The 21,896-nt window shown below is 41.5% G+C and overlaps 1 protein-coding gene across 3 annotated transcripts; it reads right to left on the bottom strand.

Moving 5' to 3' along the window:
• Positions 1-8,577: 8,577 nt before the first annotated feature.
• CIPC (CLOCK interacting pacemaker) lies at positions 8,578-21,419 on the bottom strand. 3 transcript variants are annotated; one of them, XM_083837602.1, is made up of 5 exons: positions 20,693-21,091; positions 19,538-19,618; positions 17,925-18,099; positions 16,853-17,022; positions 8,578-12,958 (listed from the first exon to the last, which is right to left on the bottom strand). In XM_083837602.1, exons 3-5 carry the CDS (start codon positions 17,995-17,997, stop codon positions 12,080-12,082), a joined length of 1,122 nt encoding a protein of 373 aa, XP_083693728.1. In that variant the 5' UTR covers positions 17,998-18,099; positions 19,538-19,618; positions 20,693-21,091; the 3' UTR covers positions 8,578-12,079. The 3 variants fall into 3 exon arrangements, with proteins under 3 accessions (XP_083693728.1, XP_083693727.1, XP_083693729.1); XM_083837601.1 differs by lacking the exons at positions 19,538-19,618; positions 20,693-21,091 and adding an exon at positions 21,283-21,419; XM_083837603.1 differs by lacking the exon at positions 19,538-19,618.
• Positions 21,420-21,896: the final 477 nt, after the last annotated feature.

Here is a 21,896-nt window from a genome sequence, read left to right as displayed (position 1 = left end):
GAGCACATGATTCCCATATGGCTTCTGTTTGTAAAAGCTACAACGACTGACAGACAGCAGCGAACTTCACAATTTTATAACCCTAAAGTTGTTATCTGTACAGTGATGATTTTTCTCAGCATTTCATTAGGACTAAAAGAACCCAAACTGCTCGTTTTTAACCTCTCATACTTTACTTTGTTTTGTGCTTCTTTCAACACATCCCAGAACACAAAAGGGTCATAATAATACAAATGAATCCCAGGTGAAAAAAACTGACGAAAACAAACCTATATTTCTATTTCACTTTTGAAATTTTGCAATGAAGCGTTAGGTGAGCTAACTTGCCATAACGCAGCTTTCAGATGATGAGAAACATTGCCAATGAAGAACCTCTGCAAATATCAGAATCCTTAAATACAGCAGCTACATAAATACAAGCAAAGTGAGATGCTGTAATAAATTTAAGGTCACTGTTGAATTCTGACATCAATTTAGGATATTCTTTCTTCTCCTTCTCTACTCTTGCTCCATCTCCTCCTCTAATACAGGGAAATATTTTTCATAAAGCAAGTCACCTGAAAAAGATTTATGTGGAAGAACCAGGAGACCATCACGGTGTCTGGGAAATAATCAAAGAGGTGAAAGTAGATAATTCGTTATCTGAGCTATTATTATTTGTGAGGCTGCTAGAATGACCTTTTATGCTCATTTGATAAAATTTACTCACTGAAACCTCACTGGAAATGTAGCCAATACATAATTTAAATTTACAACAACAACAACTAAATAAAATTAAGGTTTATGCTGAAGTCAAAGCATTAAGAGGCTCCACACATTTTCACTCCCCATAGGAAGTCCCTGAGGCACCAGAACCACTGCTCTGGTGGTCAGAAATCTCCAGTGCTACATCAGAAAAAGCAATCCTTTTGCAGTTAACTTCCCAAATGTTAGGTCTTCTAACAAATGTGAATTTTGGAAGAAACGCTCCATCACTTGGGTAACGTAGTTGCAGAAATAGCAAGACTGTGTCCCTAAAGTTCCCCCAAGGCATACATAACTTCCCCTCATTAATGCATTACTACAAATTACAACACCACCTGAGAGAATTATAAATATTTAAGCTGTCTCAAAAGTCAAATCCTTAAAAAAATAAATCCTATGCCCTGATCTTTTTTACCTTGGACTTTGATAAATCCCAATGCCTCTCCAACAAAATTGTACAAACTATATAAACAGGCGTAAAGAAGCAGGAAAGAAGGTCAGTAGATGAAAAGACAATGAAAATACTCTGTCCTGCCAGTTTCAGAGCACCTCAGTCCAGGAAAAAAGATTTAAGCATATGTTTAGCTTCAAACATAGACATAGTCCTGTAACTACAGCTGAACTACTCGCATCCTTCATTTCAGTCCCTTGTTTCCAAGTTCTGTTGGTTAGGCTGCAGCACTCAATGTCTTCCAGGACTGAGTTTCAACATATTTTTCTGATTTCAAATATCGTAACTTTTTAGATAAGAAAATGTAACATCTGATAAGCCTCCAGGCTTTTGACCCCAGTTTCACATGTTGCATTGCTACAGTTTATTGAACAGGTTTACATGCTGTGGAGGAAAATGACATGCGTGGGCACAAATTAATACACGTGTGGGCAAGAGTTGTCTGCTTACACCACAGAAGTTTTTTTTTTTTTCTGTTTCTGCAACATAGCAAGCTAGCTCTCTCACCATTCCCCTAGCCTTGTCAACCTGGAGATATTTACAAAAATTTTCCTGGGTAGACACAGAATTAGAGATTTCAGTGCCCTGTATTCTTTCCATTCAGTTTCCCAAACCAAAAAGAGCAAGTCTCTATATTCACTTGTTGGAATTGCATTAGGGGGAATTAACCCAGAAACCATATAGTTTAATTAAAAATAAAATGAAACAAATGTAAGTTAGTATAACCATATAGATGTTGATCCTTTAGAAAATTCAGCACCAGAACCATGGCAGTCCACAACCATGACTTGCAATAAATAAAAATATTGCAGTTCTTATATGAGAAGTTTAAAGCAATTTATAATAAGGGGCAAGCATTGGTTTTCTTCATTTTGTGGCTGAGAATATTCAAGTGCCTTGTCCAAGGTAAGACAAGGAACAGAATCTCAGACCATCTCAGTTTAAAAAACAATATATGGTTGGAATTATTTCATGCAGCAGTAGCGATGGCAGTGCCAGCTGCTTTTGAGCTGGGTGTGATTTGCAGGATTAAGCCACAAACCTAAGCCTACAGCGTGCTTCTGGCCAGAGAGAAGAGGAGGGGAGAACAGCAAGCGCTCAGCGATAGCAGCGAGTTCATCCCCACCATCAAAATACATTTCAGCTTATACATTTAGAAAAGCAATCTTTGTGGTTAAAAATACAGAGCTTAGATTGTTAATAAGAAATGTGGAAAACAGTTTTAGGACAGTATGTGTGGACATTTACCTTAAAATCTCTTTTCAGTCACCCTCATAACATTGCTGTTCAGTATTCTTTTCCTTTCTGGTTTTGTTCTTCTTCTTCACTAACAGCTGCCACCTACTTATGGTACAAATTTTGTGGAATTTACTTCATCTTTTTCCACTTTCCTCCCCTCAAACTGCTGAGATTTTAGGCGTCAGCCATATGGCGACCAGTTCCTCACTCAAAGTCCTCTTATTTTATCTTCTACCTGATGCGATTTCTTAGACTATGGAAAAGGAATGGAAAATTACAGTGCATTGAGAGCAGCATTTGATTCAAAACATTTTGTCATGCTAAGAAAATACTGCACACCAATACCGATCACCAAAATGAGATTGAGTGCTGATATTACACATCATAAACATCACATCTACACCAAGATCTTCTTTGAGATAGAGACCAGGGCAAATCTCAAAAAAAAAAACAACCCAAAAGCACACGTTAGACATGTCAGTGCTAATGGTACTGCCTGTTGGCCATTAAGTGCGAACATAATTGCCAATATCAATTTCATGTTGTTATGAGTGCTCAGGTTAAAGCAGCTCTGACTTGCAGCCTGGGTGCCATGGAAATGCACAAGAAGAGTTCAAAATGAATTGAGTGCAGCTATATTTGGTTTCATTCCAAACAGAAACAATTCCAGGCAAATACAGACCTATTTTCAGTCACATTTATATTTTAAAAGCAGTCGTCTATTTACTGAAAACAGATGTGCTAAGGACTGGTCTTGCATCAGAATAGGGTACAATAAGGGAATTATAGAAACACACCCAAAGTTAAATTAAGCTTTGGGGAACACCAGGGTGTTTTCCTCCCTTCCCTGTACTAATATGCCATGCAGACAGTGGCCTGCTACTGTTATTGTCATTATTTTTGAAGAGGTAACGGTGATACTTTGCAGGATTACTGAGTGCTTGAACCAACTGCCACTACACTAAATAATCTTGCAGGTGCTCCTCTAAGGTGTTCATCCATGCATAAACAGGCCTTATAATGACATGGAAAAGGAAAAGTTATACCGGGGAGTTACCTCACCCCCAGGAATTCAGGGTCTTTATTGGCATTCATCTGCTTCCACTCACCCACCTGAGCACATTGATAAACCAAATGCTTTTACAGCAGCTGGCTGCAGTCTCTCTGGTTGGTAGGTGTTAAGGTGCTGGAGAAGCAGTGGGATTTGAAAAAAAAGAAAACCTTAGAAGCTGCAGTGATGTTTCCTGTAAGTTTGCTGGCTCCAGGATCAGGCAGAGGCAGTGCATCATTCTGCTTTGCCTAACTTCACTGCCTGAAGTTTGGCAGTAGAAAAACATGAGCAGGGTAACATTTTTAATGTGCAAGCAATTGTTCTCTCTGAATCTCAGCCTTTCAATGAAATCGACTACTTGGCTTTGGCCGTGAGGAGTATCTCCTGAATGCTCAGCTTCATTTCAGACTGCTAGAAACTCACCAGGGCCACTGGTGCATCTGTGCACCAACATCTCACTCCGAACAGCATCGCCTAACTCCAACAGTCCCTATGGATGCACTGCCACTGCAGACCTCAAACACGAAAGCCACAGACCCTCACCTGCAGGTCACTGCTCTGCTCCTGTTCCAGTTGGGACTGTCTGCAGCTCCTATTAAATATCTAGAGGCTTTTCAGTATTCAGATGGCTGTCATCAAGCTCTGGCTTGCCTTACTTGTGCAATTAGTGCAGAAAGACGTTTGGGAGTTCTTTTTAGCCCTCTCACATGTAACTGAGGTCAGCCACCCGCCTTCAGAGTGTTCTCAGACAGCATTACTGTGCAGATATGCTGCATGGTCAGCCGTAGGCTACTGATTAGTGAGATGGGAAAGCCAAGTTCAGTGGGATGAAGACTGTCCTCTCCTGAATTCCAAGTGTGTTTGGGCATGCTGCATAGCACTGTCATTTGCATGGGAGACAACTCTTAGCAAAAATACAAGTTTCAAAAGATCAAGCACTTCTAAGGACTGGGATGCTAGTGGGCACCTTGGATAAGACTGAGACTTTAAAACTTTGCAGTATTTAATGTGGTGATATATATATGTCCAGCAGATAATGCTGACAGCTCACTGGTATCAGACTGCTGCCTTCTTACCTGGAACATTATGGCTCCAGTCATGACCATCTTCTCCATGGCAAGAAACCTCCTAATTCTTGTCGGCTGTTCTGGTGTGTCACACTCATGACACCCTCCCTCTCTATTGAGATGCTGCTGCCCTGACAATGCGTCCCCAGCCTAGAGAATACTCTGAGCACATCAAAATTGATTTAAGAGAATTGTGTTTTGTAGCATGCAAAGATTCAGTTTTTTAAAAAACTGCTGGAAACATTGCTGTTAGCTTCTGGGTGGGAAGCAGCACAAAGCCAATAGGCATTATTAACATTCACTCTGGGTAAAAACAGCTTTCCTAGCATCTACTAGTATTTCATACTCTACACACTAAGCACTGCCCATCTCACAAAAATGCTCATTGCATTGAACTCTGCCGCTGTCGAGTATAGTACAAGGCCTACCTGGTACAGCAGTGGATTTTTTTTGTTTGTTTGTTTGTTTTAAACCAAGCAAAACCCTTATTTTATTTTTTAATTATAAATATTGGAGACATTGCAGAAAAAACGGTATTTGTATTCACCAAGCTAAGAATTTTCTCAAGAAGAGCTGTTTTATTTTCACTTAATCAGGATCTGCCTATAAGTGCCCTCCCGTATCTCAGACGATTGGGCAAGTTCAGCTGTCTCTACAAGATTTTGCCTCTTCAGCATGAGGTGATGGAACCACTCTTCAAAGCTTGGATCCCGTTTCCTGTACGGGCAACCCAGAAGAAGAGGATGAGGGTTAAGGGAAATAACATCTTCCCCCACCCACACTGCCCAGAACATTTCCACACTGCTTGAAATTCAATGAAAAGTGAGTGCTATGACTAATGCTGCAAAACACCAAGCTTCCAGACAAAATACATTTTCATTTCCAATAAAAACATGGGAGTTTCCCATTGAAAGCACATTAATTTTTCAAGCGGTCCTATCTATTAAAAAACAATAAGCATTGGTTTTCTGTCTGTTATTGGATTTCTTAGTCCTCGTAAATTTAAGTGGCCTAAAAACCCCCTACTACTGCTATGCGAAAAAAGTGAAATTGCCTAAGTGGGCATGGTAAGAGGCATTCCAGTTCCATTAAACTAACTCAATTAATTTAATCACCAGAAGAACAAGAAGATAACAATGAAGAAGTTGATGAAACTCCCCTTTTGGCCCTGAAAAGCCCCACACTTCCTCTATTTCTTAAAATGTATGAGATGCAGAAGAAATCTTTATGCTGGCGCTGCTCCATTTCAAGATGGAAATTATATTGCTGCAGTGCAGAATGGCAGAAGCTTTTCAGAAGAATTTCTGTTGAGCGCTTAGAAAACAGCCAGATGTATTCCTCCCATATCATAACAGCTTGATTTCCATTTTCAAAAAGTAATTCAGGACATTTTAAACAACAGCTATTAAACATTTTTAAGTCAGCAAGTCTGAATAAGTTGTGATTGAAAATTTAACAGGAGATATGCAAGAAGATCTCCAGACCATCAGTACTACTTCAGTGAATTTCAAACCACTAGGCAAGATTTCAGTGGTCTAAGGAGAGGGAAAAAACTAATAGAGCACCAGCTTTTCAGAGGGTATGAACATAGGCTGGGTAACAGGCAGAAAACAATGGAATAACCTCTGATTTTGGATTAATCAAGTACGTAAACAGAAAGCAAAAGTAATTGAAATTAAAGACTCTCAAAAGAAACAGAGTTGGTCAAAAAATCGCTATCTTATTGTGATGAACTGGAATTTAAAATCGACTGAGGAAAAACATGAATATATTGATATTTCTGATGGATGTTTATCAGTTTGTCATATGACACACTTAAACCAGAATTACACGAAATTAGCTGGATGTTGTGAAATGTATTACAACTGTAATTTCCTATTTGCATAGAGAGATCTGTCAAACATTTTCTGTTAAAGTGAAAACAATATGAAATTTGTTCTTGACTAACATTATTAAATATCGTCTTCAATAATTCGACCACAAATTACAGGTAACAATGAAGGTGGAAAAGTTCGGAAGTAGAGGTAAATAATGCATGAGACTGTTCTGCTTTCTGGCTGCTTGGAGTATGGAAGGAATATGGAAACGTAAGTGGAGGACAGGAGTTCACTAACCTTATGAACAACAGGTCCAGAGATGATTTAGACTTCGAGCCTGATGCCATGGCTGCTATAAAAATGAGACAGTAGCAGTACAGAAGGTTGACACGGTAGAACTCTTCTTACAGCCCTGTTTTGCTTTCAGTGCTTCATTTAAAAATGTATTTAAATAATTTTAAGGGATCCAAAGAAGACGGACACATGTGAACAACAGATTGAAAAGATTTGAGAGCTTAATCAGTTCCTTTAACAAAGAAAGCTGAGGAAAAGCTGAGGAATGACTTGTTCGGTTCATAAATGCCTACAGTGAACACAGCAATGTCACAGCACGTACTTGAGCTTAGCAGACAAAAGGTAGAAGATCTGACAGCTGGATACTGAAAGACAACACATTCAAGTTCAACATAAAAAGCACATTTTTAACAGTAAGTAATTACCTTTTGAACAATTTGGGTGGATCTTCATTGCTAGGCGCTTTCAAATCAAGGCTGGATGCTTCTTCTAAAAACACACGTTAGCTCAAATGAGAATTTGAAGAAGTCTTGGAAACTGTGCTCCACCAGAGAGAAGGCCAGAACTCCCGGTGTTTCCTTCTGCCTTCTGATTCAGATTACAGGAATTTACACTCAACAGTTAAAGTCATCTCATGGACTTACCCCAAAACACACAGATTTAAAGAGAAGTCTCGTGCACTTCCAACACTCTGGACCATATAATACAGTGGGGGGCCGTATGACTACATCATACCCAAAAGGCAGCAAGATACAGCTAGAGTGTAAACCTGTGCAGGCAGGGGCCCCTGTTTCTGTCCCAGGAATCACGAGTAAGCAAGCAGTAACAGCAAGCTACAATCAGCCTAGTGGGTGCCAGAAATTTTGCATGCCAGGAGATTCCTCAGCCCAAGCCCGTGGAGACCTCTGCTCCTTTCAGACTGTGTGTGTGTTACAAGAAAAAGAAGATAGATACAGTGCACCAAAAGGAAGCAATTGACTTTTCTGGTCTGCGTGAAATAAAGGTGAACAGGCCTGACACCCTGCAGATAGACTTTGCAGTTTAAAGAAAAATCTATCTAGAAGAGACGGGAACATAATTCTGGTGAAACATTTTCTGCTTGAATTGCACCCGTACCCTTCAGGAATACAAGGGTTGAAAACACTGAGTTTGCATTCTCAGGGAATAAAAACACTTCGATTGATGTCACTCCTCCTTGGATGCAAAGCAACAAGGTCCAAGGTATTGCTCTGCCTGGTTCAAGTAAGAACTTTAACCAGAATCTCTTTACCTTACAACAGGACCTCAAGCCACAAGGCTGCTGGGCGTTCCAGGAACAACTGCCCAGTTCTCGCTGGAAGTTTGATCTTTGAACAAAGGAAAAAATAATGTAAGGATGGCCACATTTTGAAAAGTGTGTTTTATTGAAAAGTAGGTATACAGATTCAGCTGAAGAACATTTCTCCTTCAAGAGAGGGAGCAAAATTTCACTCAAGTAATTCTTTCAGCAGCCAAGATACCCACTCTCTCACTTCACAATTCAGAATTTCTGCATATCTGGCTGACAGGATTGCGATAGTGTAGGAGTTCACCCTGCACAGACGGTGAGCATTATGTACAGTCATCACATGGAGATAACAGTTAAGAGATTCAAAAATTCTTCCAGGTTTCTCATGACAGATCTATGGCAATGGTCACCCACCGCAATGTATTTTTAGTGTTCTGTACAGCCCACTTTTACCCATGCTCCTCCCAAAACCCCTTTAATTCATACATACTGTTAAAGCGCACATGACGCCCTTCGGAGAGGAATCATAGTATCACTTTTGTGATCTGCACTTTCCCACATGGGAAACATGCTCTTGTGGAACTATGTAAAGCATGCTTTGGAATTAAGGACTTTGCAGTTCAACAGCATTAGACTAACCCATAGGCTTGTCAAGTATATACTTTATTTTATTCGTATTTCACAGTCTGTTTCTAAAAAGATTTAACAAAAAGGTCATGTTCTGTAACAGAGTTCTTAGGCTACTTTATTCAAAGCTGGCAATGGAGACTTAAAGTACAGAAAATGTTTACATTCCAACTAAAGCAGTAGAACTGCAAAAATACATAGCAAAAGTAATCAAAAATACCAACATTTATTAAAACTTAATAGAAAAACAGCAGTCTGTCTGAGCCATCAAGCTACCATGCATGCATGTCAGCAGCACCCGAAGCCCCAGCAGACCGTCTCACTGACTTTTTAGACTGGGACAGCTGTCTTCAGGCTAAGTTGTTAATGCAAAGTCTTACTCCTTCAAACACCAAAAATCTGTAAGTTCAGTGCTTACAGGTTTCCAATCAGAGGCTAATGTTTCTGCTCATCTCTACTGGACCAATTCCAGACCCTGTCCAGAATCAAGATCTATTCCGGTCCTAATACAGTCAACTAATTTTCTCAGAACAGCTCCAAGCTAACCTATTTTATTAAATTGCAGCCAAGAAAGGAAAGCTCTTACTGTTTAAAGCCTTACCAGGGCTTCCAAGAATAAAGGCAGCTATGAGAAACTGAATAGAAAGGTATTTCAGGATGGATTTATTATTACGGGCCTTCAACAACCTTTTTTATTACTGCAAATCTTGATGAAACATTTATCTAGGGACATCCTATGGGGCCCCAGATTTACATATAATAGTTCTAGAATAGATTTTTCTAGTTCAGCAAATACCGTAAGTCTGGCCTGGTGGCTAGTAGATTTCTAACCAGCTGCTGGAATTTATTCACAGACTTACTGAGATATATGCTAATATAAATTACACCAGCTGAAATGCCCATCATCTATAAGCACACGCTTCAGCCCACCCTCGGTGCTATTGGGAAAAGTGTACGTGTGGACTAAGTTTCCTCAGCTATGGTCTCCCTAAGTCAAAGGGCATCACCCTGCGAGGCCAGTTTTTCCCTTCCTTTTACTCCATCAGAGCAGTGGAAATAGGATGGAGAAGAGACTCAATATTAGGAAAGATTTCTTTACTGTGAGGGTGGTCAAACACTGGAATAGGCTTCCTAGGGAAGCCTGACTCCATCACCTTGTTTTGTAGAACAATCACTTCCTAAAAATATATACATTCTTAACTTCCTATTCCCCTCTATAATTGATGGGTCGAATAAGTATTTTACGAAAAATAGAAAAGATATCCTATGCACTTTCCCACACCTCACCTTTATGCTTATTACAGGTATCAGATGAATGGAACTACTCCCTCCTCTCCTCTCCTTCCTCTAAGAAGCTCAGGAGAAACAGTCTTATCTTCCAGGATTCTTTTGTGCACACAGCCCAAGGCACCATCACATCTATGCCCCCAAATGTCATTTAATGGGGATATCACACTTAGTTCCAGAATAGCTGGATATGTCCTACTTTATTACTCTGTATTATGCTGCCTTCAGTGTTGCTGGAGTTCGGATATTGCTGTGCTGTGAGTTATGAGACATACTATTACACACAATCGTAGCAATTATATTTAGACAAAAAACGTGATAGAACACAGCCTATGAAAATTTTTCTCTTAATAAATTCCCACGTACGGCACTAGCCTTCAGCAGGTGGGCAGGATACCAGAAAAGGCATTGCTATGAGTTTGTTACAGTTCAAGTAGGGCTCTAGGGTGAATCCTGCCACAAAATTTCTCTTTAGGCCTATAGGTAGTACAAGCTTGACTCACATTTCTCCTCTTCTTGAGGCGCGTACAGCATTTCTTTTCATCACTCTAAAAAGGGGGAAACCCCTTAGAGAGGGAAGCCTCTTACACTTTCTCTATTGCATGTATTTTAGGAAGACTACAAAAACATTCTTCACAGTCTTCTGCAATCTTGATTCTCAGAGGCATCAGAAAATGAAGAGGTCTAATCATAAATTAGCATGAGATCTGCTCTACTTTCAAGTTCCTCTTCTAAAAATCTGAAGCAGCTGATAGAAGTGATCAGAGCATCAAAATACCCAGTGACCTAGACAACAATTTTTTGAAAGCATTTTCAAGTGGAAATGAACACACCATAAACAATCCAGATTTCTTACCCTTCTTAGGAAAAGACATTCTTAGCTCTCTTACACAGCCTGCCTCTGAAAAAAAAAAAAACACAACTCCATACTGGAGGGACTGACATAGTTAAGTGCTTAGACAAGCTGAAATGAAATAAGCATCCATAGAACAGCTTTTGCAACATGACTACTGTGGATGCCTACTAATAAGGCCTAACATCTTATGCACAGTGTAACTATATTTCAAGGCAAGCAGGCTAGGAATGATAAATTGATGTGGAAGAAAGTGGTTTTGGTGTTTGTTTTATTTCTTTAAGTTCAAACTCAAGTAGGTCAAGTTTTTAGGAAGATTATCCAAGCTGACACCTCTTTTATAATAGATATATTCATCTGATTTCTCTCAATAAAGAGGAAGGGAAGGGAGATGGGAGAAGGACTTGTTACACCACAGGCCGTCGTCAAGCTCCTTTTCTTTTCACCTCTCTCCTTTTTTCATACTTAGCAATCTGATTTCACAGCAAAAAAGGAGTTTAGTCTTGTAGTTAAAGATACACAGATAAAATGGTAAGCAACCAGTCTCCCTATCCTATGTTAACGCTGGTGAATGAGTATCTTCCCTATACCATATTTAAAACAGCCTCTGCAGTCTACCAAGAAAATCCAAAGCCACTTGCCTTGTGCACTTCTTAGCTATTAATGAGTAGTGCAAATAAACAAGGCTTTAGAACAAACGCTTCCAACACAAGCCCTGCAATTTTCACTCATCTTCACAGACCAAAATCAAAAATATACTCATCAAAACAAGTCATTTCACTTATGTGCTAAGATACTCTTCACTTTGGTCAACGACTGCAACAAACACAGAATACTGCTGCAGCACAAGCAAACCTCCACTAGTTCAAATGTGTTATAACCCCAAAAGCAAGACACTGTCATGAAAAAAAAAAAAAAAAGACAGTGCCAGTCTAAACTTATCACCCCACAAACCTACGCTTCCTCTCCTCACACCAGCTCCCTTCATCTACTTGCAACTGCTGATGGCCCAATACTGGGGTCTGTTCTGCTGGTCCATTCTCAGAACTACCTGAAGATGGAAATAGGAAGAGGCATGCTAGCAGAATACTGCAACTGGCTGTCTTCTCACAGCAAGAACAAGAACATGCCAGCAGAGCACATCCAAGCTTCTCAAGTCCAAGTAACTACAGAGTTAGCATGGAGTTCAAGGGCACGCTGAAGTAGTAAGTACCCATCCTGTCAAGATCCCACGGTGCTATTCCAGTCCCACAACTGGCTCTGAAGACAAGTTGTTAATGGCATGCCACTTTGCAAGTCTTGGACTTGGAGAATGCTCAAGCAAAAGCCTGAGACAGGAAATAGGAGGCACAAAAATAACTTAACAGCTATGTACCTTTTTACTACATGTTTGGATAAGCGGAGTCTTCGAGGTTGCTATTAGCTTTCTCTGATCCTGTTAGAGATGCTTCTAGCTCTGCCCATGACTGTGGAGCATTGTTCTTTATTGCCTCTATGAAAAGCTGTGTTTGGTGCTTCAGCCTGTCCAGCTCAGCCTGAGTCACCTGGTTCTGATGAATGAGCTCCTTGGTTTTTAAAGTGATCTCCAGCAATCCTGACCTGCGCAGCACGACAAGCGTGTTCTGAAAACGTCTGCACTTGCTTTGCTGTTGCAACAGCAGCTCAGGGGTAGTGCAAGTCTCTTCTGGTATCAACGGGGGACTCCACACTGCAGATTGCATTGGCGTCTGTGCTGCACTCTCATTCTCATGAGGGGCACACTTTGCTGCCTGCAGAGTTCCGAAAGGCAAAAGGGGAGCCAGACCTGGGAGTTTCTGAGCATCAGCAGAAACACGATGGAAACCAGAAAGAGCTGACGCTTTCCCACTTGTCACCAAAGTTGAAGGATTCTGCTGATTAGAATCCTGAGGGGTCTTAAAGCTAACTGGTAGGTGGGCAAAAGGACTGGTAGGCAAACCTGTGCTCCTTGATACAGGGGAAGTCTCCGTCTTGGGTGCTTCTGTGCAGAGTCGTTTATGGCAACTGGTTTCCTGACGATCCTCTAGATCAAAGGAGTGATCTCTCTTGCAAGGCTGTGGTGCTATTTTGGGATAAGAGTTCAGGATGGGCAGGTAGTTAGTGGAGTCATTTCTCTTTTTCCCAGCAGGGTGAGCGTTAATGGGAGGTGGGATTGATGGGTGAAGAAACACTAGCTGTGGCTGAGCTGGAATCACTTCAAAGGATGGCTGGACCGTCCAAGACTGGAGCTGGGAAGAACTGCCCTGAGAAGCATAAATGGGGACAAACAGAATTCTTACAACAATGCTGTAGAAAAGGACCAAAAACCCTTAAGCGAAACAGATGGACTGTGCCATTTCTTCATAATACTTGATATATACTATTCACTATAACACATTGTGAGCAACCTTCCTTCAAAATCATCCTCCTCTGCCAACAGAACATAACACTAGAATAGAAGCTGTAATCCATAATCCATTTATTATGGAATAGCAAATATTTAAAAACAATTCAATCTGAATTTATACATTCTTATTTAGGAAAGTTATTTAGGAAAGCATTACAGTGCATGCCTTTATTGTAAAATGCTAGTGTAAAATTATTACTGACTTGAGGCTAAATAAGAAGGGTACAGAAAACCTGAAATATAATTAAGCATCGCAGTTATGAAATATTCTAAAATAGGCAAAGACTGCTCAGATATTTGAGGAACAATTTAGACACCCTCTTTGTCGAAATGCAGCAACTATAATCCTGTCATTTCTATTCTTATAGCAGGCTTTTGAAATGGTTATTTAACATAGACGACAGCTGTTCAGTAAGTCTTCCAATCTTAAGTACAATACATGGTTTCAATAAATTTAAAACCATGAATTTGGGGAAAAAATGCTGAATATCAATCAATTCAAGGAAAACTGTCTATTTTAAGCCCCAAGCAGTTGAATTCCACACCTTTGGTGAAATGGTGCGCACTGAAGCCTTAAAACCATCATATTTCAGGAAAGATGTTCAAGTTTTTATTCCCTCCCACAAGTCATATTCTTCAGTGCAGGGGGGGAATACATCAATTTTACAAGACATTACTACCTCTTCCTTCTCAAATACACTACTAGGGATCTTTATGAGATCTCCTGGCCAGAAAGTATGCCTGCTTTTCTGTAAACATATCAAATGGTCTAGTAAGAGATCTTATTTCTGGGAAGAAAAAAAAAAAAACAACCACCACCACCACCACCTTACTTCCCATATATTTAAGTCATCACCATTACACGTACACTAATACAATATACTGTCAAGCTGCTCTTCCAATTCCTAAAGCTTACAACTTGGAATGTTACTGGCAGGCCTGCCAAGGGCACAGTTTTTAGCTAGCACTAAGACATTCTATTATTTTTGGAACTGACTCATCTGAAATCCATCTCCTTTACATCAGTCTCATAACGTTTAAACTGGCAAATGATAATGTGTTTTGCTAAAGTCCACTCCCCTCAGCAGAGGGCTTTTAACTCATCAAAAGCAGGTACCATCCACTGATTTGGACACTAAAGCTCAGAGATGAGATTTGTTTACCAACTGTGACACAGAATCCTTTTCATTCAGTAGGTGAGATGTTTACGTAACATGGGTACAGAACAACTACCTCTAAAAGTTAACATTATGTCCTTATTTCACAGAAAAAAGAACACATTCAAAAGCAAGGTATCTGGAAATATGAGTGGTGAAGTGTATATAAAAGACCATGAGGAGTGGTGGCTGAGGGAACTGGGGCTGTTTAGTCTGGAGAAGGGGAGACTCAGGGGAGATCTTACTGCTCTCTACAACCACCTGGAAGGAAGGTGTGGGGAGCTGGGGGTCGGCCTCTTCTCACAGGTAACTAGTGATAGGACTAGAGGGAATGGCCTCAAGTCACACCAGGGGAGGTTCAGGTTGGAAATTAGGAGATATTTCTTCTCAGGAAGAGCAGCCAGGCATTGGAACGGGTTGCCCATGGAGGTGGTGGAGTCACCGCCCCTGGGGGTGTTCAAGGAGAGGTTGGACGTGGTGCTGGGGGACATGGTTTAGTGGGTGACATTAGTAGTAGGGGGATGGTTGGACCAGATGATCTTGGAGGTCTTTTCTGACCTTAATGATTGTATTATTCTATGATTCTAACACCAGGCAGAAGATGCAGTCTTAGGAAGCAAGGCTTTGGGGTCAGAAGTTGTCATTTACTGTACATTTGTACAATACCTAGCACACCAGAGACCCAAATTCATTGAGGCCAAGGGAACTGTGGTAACTGTTCATCTTGCTCGTTTTTTTCTTAGCTCCGCTATTCACTTTCTTGTCCTTTCCACTTCTATTAAGTTCTGCTCTTGTTCTCCTACACAAAATCTAACTTTCATTAGAGGAGACATTTATTTTTACTAATTCTGCAGTTGTGGTTTTTTTTTTGTTTGTTTCTTTTAAAAGAAGGCTAATGTCCTGCAAATATCAGCACCACTCATCTAGAAAGCTTTCCTGCTTATTAAGGACTTTGACCAGACTTACAGAAACCTTGCCACAGCAGTACTGTGTTTCAGAGAATTAAGCCCTGCCTGATTTTTTGTAACGCTGTTAGCTGTTTACACTCTGAAACCAGGACAGCAGGTAAACATCACCATGCAGGATCAGAGCGGATCTAGACAGGAGGATGATTCTGACTGAAAGTGGAACAAATAAACTGCAGTAACTGGGGATGCTGTGTTATTTTGGTCCAGTGAGCCCAACTGAGCACTGTGTTGAAAAGATCATCTTACTAGGATGACCAGCATCACTACCTGAGGTAACTAGGCCTAGTGGAAATAGCTAGAAAGATGCTTCATCATTCTCACCTCGACTTGTTGCTTTTGTTTATTGAAATAAACATTTTTCAATGTAACATGATTGTCCTTAGATTTGAACGTTACTATGCACTGCTGAAAAGAACCGAGTCTGTTAATTTTATCTACCTTTTCCTCCCCGCTTTTACCATTTGCTCCACTACCAACTTTTATGTTATATGTATTATTTAGCTACTTCTCCCAGCTGTTTGTGACATGAGCAAGATTTTAACATGAAACTACCACTACAATCACAGTTTAATTTTTGAGCCCCAGGCCAGCAGCCTTTGGTGAAGCTTGCCTCTTTCCTACTACGTGAAAACTTCAGCATTTGTTTAGACAGTACTTTGTCCACACATCTAGGAACATGACTATAAAACGAAATTGCTTCTTGTTAAGCTAAAGCACAATGCTCAGATCAGAATTAACTCCTCCACAAATGCATAACCTGCCAAACACTAACAGAAACCCATCTCTGTGCTAGCACTGACACAGCATCCAAGTAGAACAGGTTTTGCTTGTTTTCAGAACAGATTCCATAGAAAAAGAATCAGGATCTATACCTTCCCCCCTTGTCACTGTATTCTCAGAAGTATTCTAATCATAAAAAAGGCTGTAGAACTTTTCTTCTGCTAAGAAAACATGAGTAGAAGCAAGAAGTCTAGTAGTATGGCAATACTTTGAACTTTTAGCTCTTGCACCTTCTGTTACAATGCAGAACATTTCAATGTCTCACAGAAGTGTTGGAGGAAAAACACATAACGTGATATTGGAAGATATCAACAGAGAATATAATTGTTGCAGTGAGAGCCATCACATGTAATTAAGAGAAACAACTGTTGAAGTAAACGTACCACAGCTAACTTTAGGTACAGGTTTAATTTGTTCATTTATAACATTCTGGATTAGGGTTTCACATCACCTATAAAGCACCCTTAGGACCTAAGAACTTGCAAGCAAAAGCAGTCGTCCTACTTTACTGTCTAAATTGAATGAAAAAGAAATCATCAAATTCCAAAAAGAAAAACACTTTTTTTTGTTCGATCTTTGGTGCTATTTACACAACATTCATGAAGATCTATTTTTTGCAGATTCATTTGAGACAAAGAGCAAATGTAGCAGAGCCTCTAATATGTCACATTTTCCCTTTCTTAGTGATTTCAGCTGCCCCTCAAAAGAACAGGCTGTCACTAACAAAACTTTTCAGGCTGCTCTTTGCTTTCCAGACTGTAACTTCCTACAAATCTTTTTTGAAAGGAAAATAGTTTAAAAAAATAGAAACTCGCAATATTTTCCAATATATTATTCCTTCCTTACCTGCTTAACAAGAACATTTTTCATCACGACCATAGGAGAAAGTGCAGGAAAGGAGTTGCTTGCGGTCACCGGGCATGGCCAAGGCCCATCCTCTGCGTTCCAACACAACGCGTTCAGCACGTCCTCCGAGTCAGTCTGCTCCATAGCACTCAGGCACTCCGAACTTCCATCTGCCAGAGGTGGAATTCAGCTGTCAGTTGTTTCACATACAGCACACTTGCTACCTCCTTTCTGTTCTATGACTCTGTTTCCTTTCAACCAAGCCACCAATGAGTAAAAAAGTTTGATTCTGGAATACCAATAAAATTAGAACTGTTGTGACAGCTGTTGAATGGCCTTTATTAAAAGGCTTCATATTTCAGGACAGTTCTCATGCAGGTATTGTCTCCCACAAGAAAACGATTACTTTTTGTTCTTTTGTGTTTAGTCTCCAAGGAACTACACACTATTATGGAGACAGCTCCAAAGCTTGGTGCAGGAAAGAACTACAAGCTCCAGCACTGCCACAGCTGCAGTCTGTGCTGCAGTCATTGTGTATCTTGACATCTATCTACAAATCCAGTAACACAGGTCTCTCTCATTAAAGTTAAAGCATTAGATTAAGCATTTTTAACATTTAAAGCCAATCTTTGCACAGTTTTGTGGATTATTAAAACATAACACCATTTACATTTTACTGATGTTATAAAAGTCACTCTTTTATTAGGCTCCACTGACAATCTAGCCAAATTGTAAGAGATACTAGATGGCATAATCCAATAGTTCACTGATCACTGGCAAAGAACAAAAATTAATCTTTCCATTCCTACTTCTAGATTCTGAAGTCTAAGATTCTTCCATTCATTTCTTTATTAGGCACATTTTAAATTCCCATGCCTTTAAATGTATAGAACGAACATGAAGCTCCACTCCAAAAAAGGATTGACGGTAGGATGATTTTTCAACCTTAGATACAAAGACCCTAACATGTAACCAGAGACAAACCATAAGAGGTTAGAATTAGATTTGTGTAACAACACCAACAAACACAAAGTCTGAGAAAAAAAAAAATTAATGTAGTCTTTTTCTAAACCTGAGTATCCAGAGTCCTTGTCAGATTCAGTTGCCGCCATGCTGAAGTGATGGTTCAAGCTCTTCATTGCCATCAGTTTGCCCAATAGTTTCTTGAGGGTCTCAGTACGCAACTATTTTGTCTCCATGCTTCCACAGTGCTGGAGGCACTTTTCAACACCTTTTCCATTGAGGAACTACAAAAACAGTTAAAACAAAACAGAGACTTCCTCTGAATCTAATGAAAATTCCAACACTATAAGTCAACAAAGGCGGCTACATATGTCCTTAGAGAAATCTGGTTATCTAAGGTGTGAGGCATTTGTTAAGCAATCTGTAGAATGCAACAGAATTCCCAGCTTCACATTCGCTACGTTTATCACACAGTAAGTCTAGCAAAGACCTCCCAGTAAAACCAGTTTATGCCCTGCAAAATACTCTAAACCATGCATGTTTAACAACACATTACAGAACAGAAAAGATAGGCAGTAATTTTTTGCTTCAACTAACATGTTACTTAGTAGAGCTTTCGGGACTCAAGTCTTCCCTCTGCCTCAGACTGATATTTAAAGTTTCAAGAAAGATCCCACAACCCCATCTTTCAGTCCCCTGCACCAACTGCAAGGGAACAATATCACAGTAGACGTGGCTTTTGGGTCCTTTAGCATAGATTAAAATGATGCCGAAAAGCCTAAGGCGTAGGAAGAATGAAATTAACTGCAGCAGAAATACAGTATGGATTTTTTTTTATTTGTTTTTTAAAACACATTATTGCTGTGAGCACCATCAATGAATTGAAAGAATTTTAGAAGAACTACAGACATGGATGCAGTGGAAGGGGCAGAATGAACCTGTGTCATTCATCTCCTTCCTTCAGCAGCTGAGCAAGTCAAGCATAGAGCACAGGTCAGCCAGTTTTACTGAACTACGTGAAGTAGAATTGTTTCATACTTAAAATTACTGACTAAAATACATGGCAGATTCATCTGAAAAGCACACTGCTGAAGTTATTTCTAACTCTGTTACGATTTCTGACAGACAAGGCAATAATCCATTACTGTGCACATCAAGTTAAGAAATAGGAATGTAATTTCTTGAACTGCCAAAAGTGCAATGCGCAATTCTAGATTGCTCTGAAGTTCAGCACCATGGGTAACCAAGATAAAATAGAAGATACATTGTATATGGTTGTTATCTGTAATTAAATCAAGACTCTCTGAGTGAAGTGGCATAGTTGTGCATCTCTTTTCACACTGCCAGTAAATTAAGTGGGGACTTTCAGAACAGAAGCATCTCAAATGAGTCAAAGAATGAGATGTAGATAGAAAACTAACATATTAGAGCCACTTCTCCACCCATAAAGGCAAAACAAGCTAAGAGATAGTCATAAACATTTTTCAAGAATTAAAGTTGTTCAGTCCACACCTATCTTACAAACAGCTACCCCAGGCACCAAATCCCCAAACAAGTCAGCTGTGCTGGCTGAAGCCCATAGAACAAACAGCGCTGAACCTCCAAAGCTGTGGTTTTGTTATTACAGTCTGTTTCACTCTCAGAGTGAGGTAAGTCTTGTGATCAGAGAACATGCTGGGGATGAAGAAATCCATACTGCTAAAGGTGCAACACATACTATACCTGCAATCACTCCTGGCGGAGTCTCGGCCTTAGAAATGCCTCCTCACACCCTTTCAAAACAAGAACTCTGGAAGGCTGAAACTAAAACCAACAAAACCCAGAAAAATGTAGACCTTCTATACCACATACTCATCACAATGTTCAGCTGCTTCCTAAAGGTAGGCGGGCTTGCTAAGTCTAAAAGTTCCTGCTTCTCTTATAAAATAAAGATGAGACTGGCTAACAGAAAAGTAACCGGATTAAATGCAGAAATTGTCTAATAGTATCTGTATAAATTATGTTTCTGTGAAGCAACCCTTTCAAGTTGTATCTCATGTTAGAGCTGTATATTTAAACCACAAAGACAGGAACTCAGGAGACCACATAATAGTCAGATCGGCAGCCCATTAACAGCAGCATCCAGTGATAGTTACATCAAATGACGCTGCAGCAGATACATTGTGGAACAAACTACGTCGAAACGCAAATTTCATCTTAAATCCTGACAGCTGGTTGTTAGAGTTGTGCTCTAAGTTCTTGAGCCTGGGCACCTCCAGTGATGAACTCTGTACATTAGATAACTGTGGTGAGATGCTAGCGTGACCACCTACAAAACTACAAGCAAGACAGAAAAATGCTCAACAGAACAGAACTTCTTCAGTAGCCTTCTGCCTCATTTTTCTGTCTTCAGTCACACCTGCTGACCTGCTAACAGATAGAGGACAGACATAACTACATAAAATCAACCTAGATACTGTCCCTCCTTTGGGATCCTTAACAGAATCTTCTAATAAAGTCTTGTCAAGGGATTCTGATCAGGAAACCCAGTAAGAAAAGCATGTAATTATATCATAGAGAAAAAATGCTGGCACTTCAAGGTAAATATCAATACATATGTCTTAATCAGTTTGAATTGTAACCGGGTTAAAAGTTACAAAATATAAATCCTGCTTCACTGTGTCTTTCACTAACAGAACAGCTCAGCTGAATGCTCATGGCACAAACAAGTTTAAACGGAAGATGAGGGTTCAGTCCTGGTCCACGCTTCTATTGCTTACCCCTCTCCAAAACAAAAGTATTTCTCTTAAGGAAGCGATATGTATGGATGTTAATCTCCAAAAATCAGAACTGGACACAGAACGAGGGCCAGATGTGAGTTTAATGCGAACACCTCACCTGTTAGCCTCACATCACAGGGTCATTGAGCATCCCGAGCTGGAAGGGACCACAAGGCTCATCGAGTCCAACCCCTGGGTCCACACGGGACCACCCAAACATCAGGCCCTACGTCTGGAGTTCAAGAAGCGTTTGGCCGATGCTCTGAACACGCCCGGTGCCGTGACCACTGCCCTGGGAGCCTGTCCCAGTGCCCGACCCCCCCCGGTGCAGAACCTTTCCCTAGCACCCAGCCTGACCCTGCCCTGTCCCAGCTCCACGCCGCTCCCTCGGGACCTGTCACGGGAAGGTCTGGGAAGGGCTGGCACCTCTTTTTCTCTTCCCTTCAGAAAACAACAAACCGAGCACAACCCACAGCGAAGCGGGCACTGGGACCCCCCGGAGGCTCTCCCTCCCTCCCTCCCTCCCTCCACAGCTGCGACAGCCTCACGGCGGGCCCGGCGAGGCCCCGCGCAGCCAGCCCGAACGAGCCTCCCTTGGGGCCCTCCATCGCCCCCAGCCCCCTGGGGCAGCCCCTCGGGGCCCTCCAGCACCCCCGAGCCCCGCGGCCGCCCCCCACCGCCCCCGGGCCGGGCCGCGCCGCCCCTCACCTGCCCGCGGGCCGCCTCAGCGCCGCCCGCTCCACGCATGCGCGGCGCCGCCACCATGGCGCTGCGACCTCCCCGGCTGCGCCCAGCGCCCGCCCCGCGGCGCGCACGCGCAGCTCCGCTGCCTGCCCTCCTCTAATGGGGGGCGGGGCGGTGTAATGGCGGTGTGGCTACCTGAGGGGGAAGGCAGGAGGGCGTTCAGGGGTTGCGGCCACAGGCCGTGGAGCGCTGTGAGGGAGGGGTGTGCAGCTGTAGGTGCACAAACGGCCGTCAGGTCTGTCAGGAAGAAGGGCTAGCCCGAGGTGTCGATTTGAAAGCCCTTTGGGGAGCCGCCTCGCCGTCAGGGAGGTGGCAGGAAAGAGGGTTGTCGCTGGAAAAGCGGGGGTGCATCCAGCTGGCCGTGTGCCCGCGGCCCAGCGGGTGTGTGGGGGCTTGGAAATGTGTGCTGCCCAGCCTGGGCTCCTGAGGGGTCCAGGCAGGTGAGCAGGGCCAGGAATTTGGGATGCTGCTGGAGTTCACAAGTGCTGTGCAAAAAGTACAGTTCAACGCCCTCACAGGAGTCCAGGCTGCTCTAGAGGCTGTCATACCCCAGGAGTGAGAGGGCAGCAAAAGCCACG

Source organism: Anser anser (assembly GCF_964211835.1).
Source record: "Anser anser genome assembly, chromosome: 5".
NCBI classification, from domain to species: domain Eukaryota; kingdom Metazoa; phylum Chordata; class Aves; order Anseriformes; family Anatidae; genus Anser; species Anser anser.
This window is presented reverse-complemented; position numbering and strand designations above follow the sequence as displayed.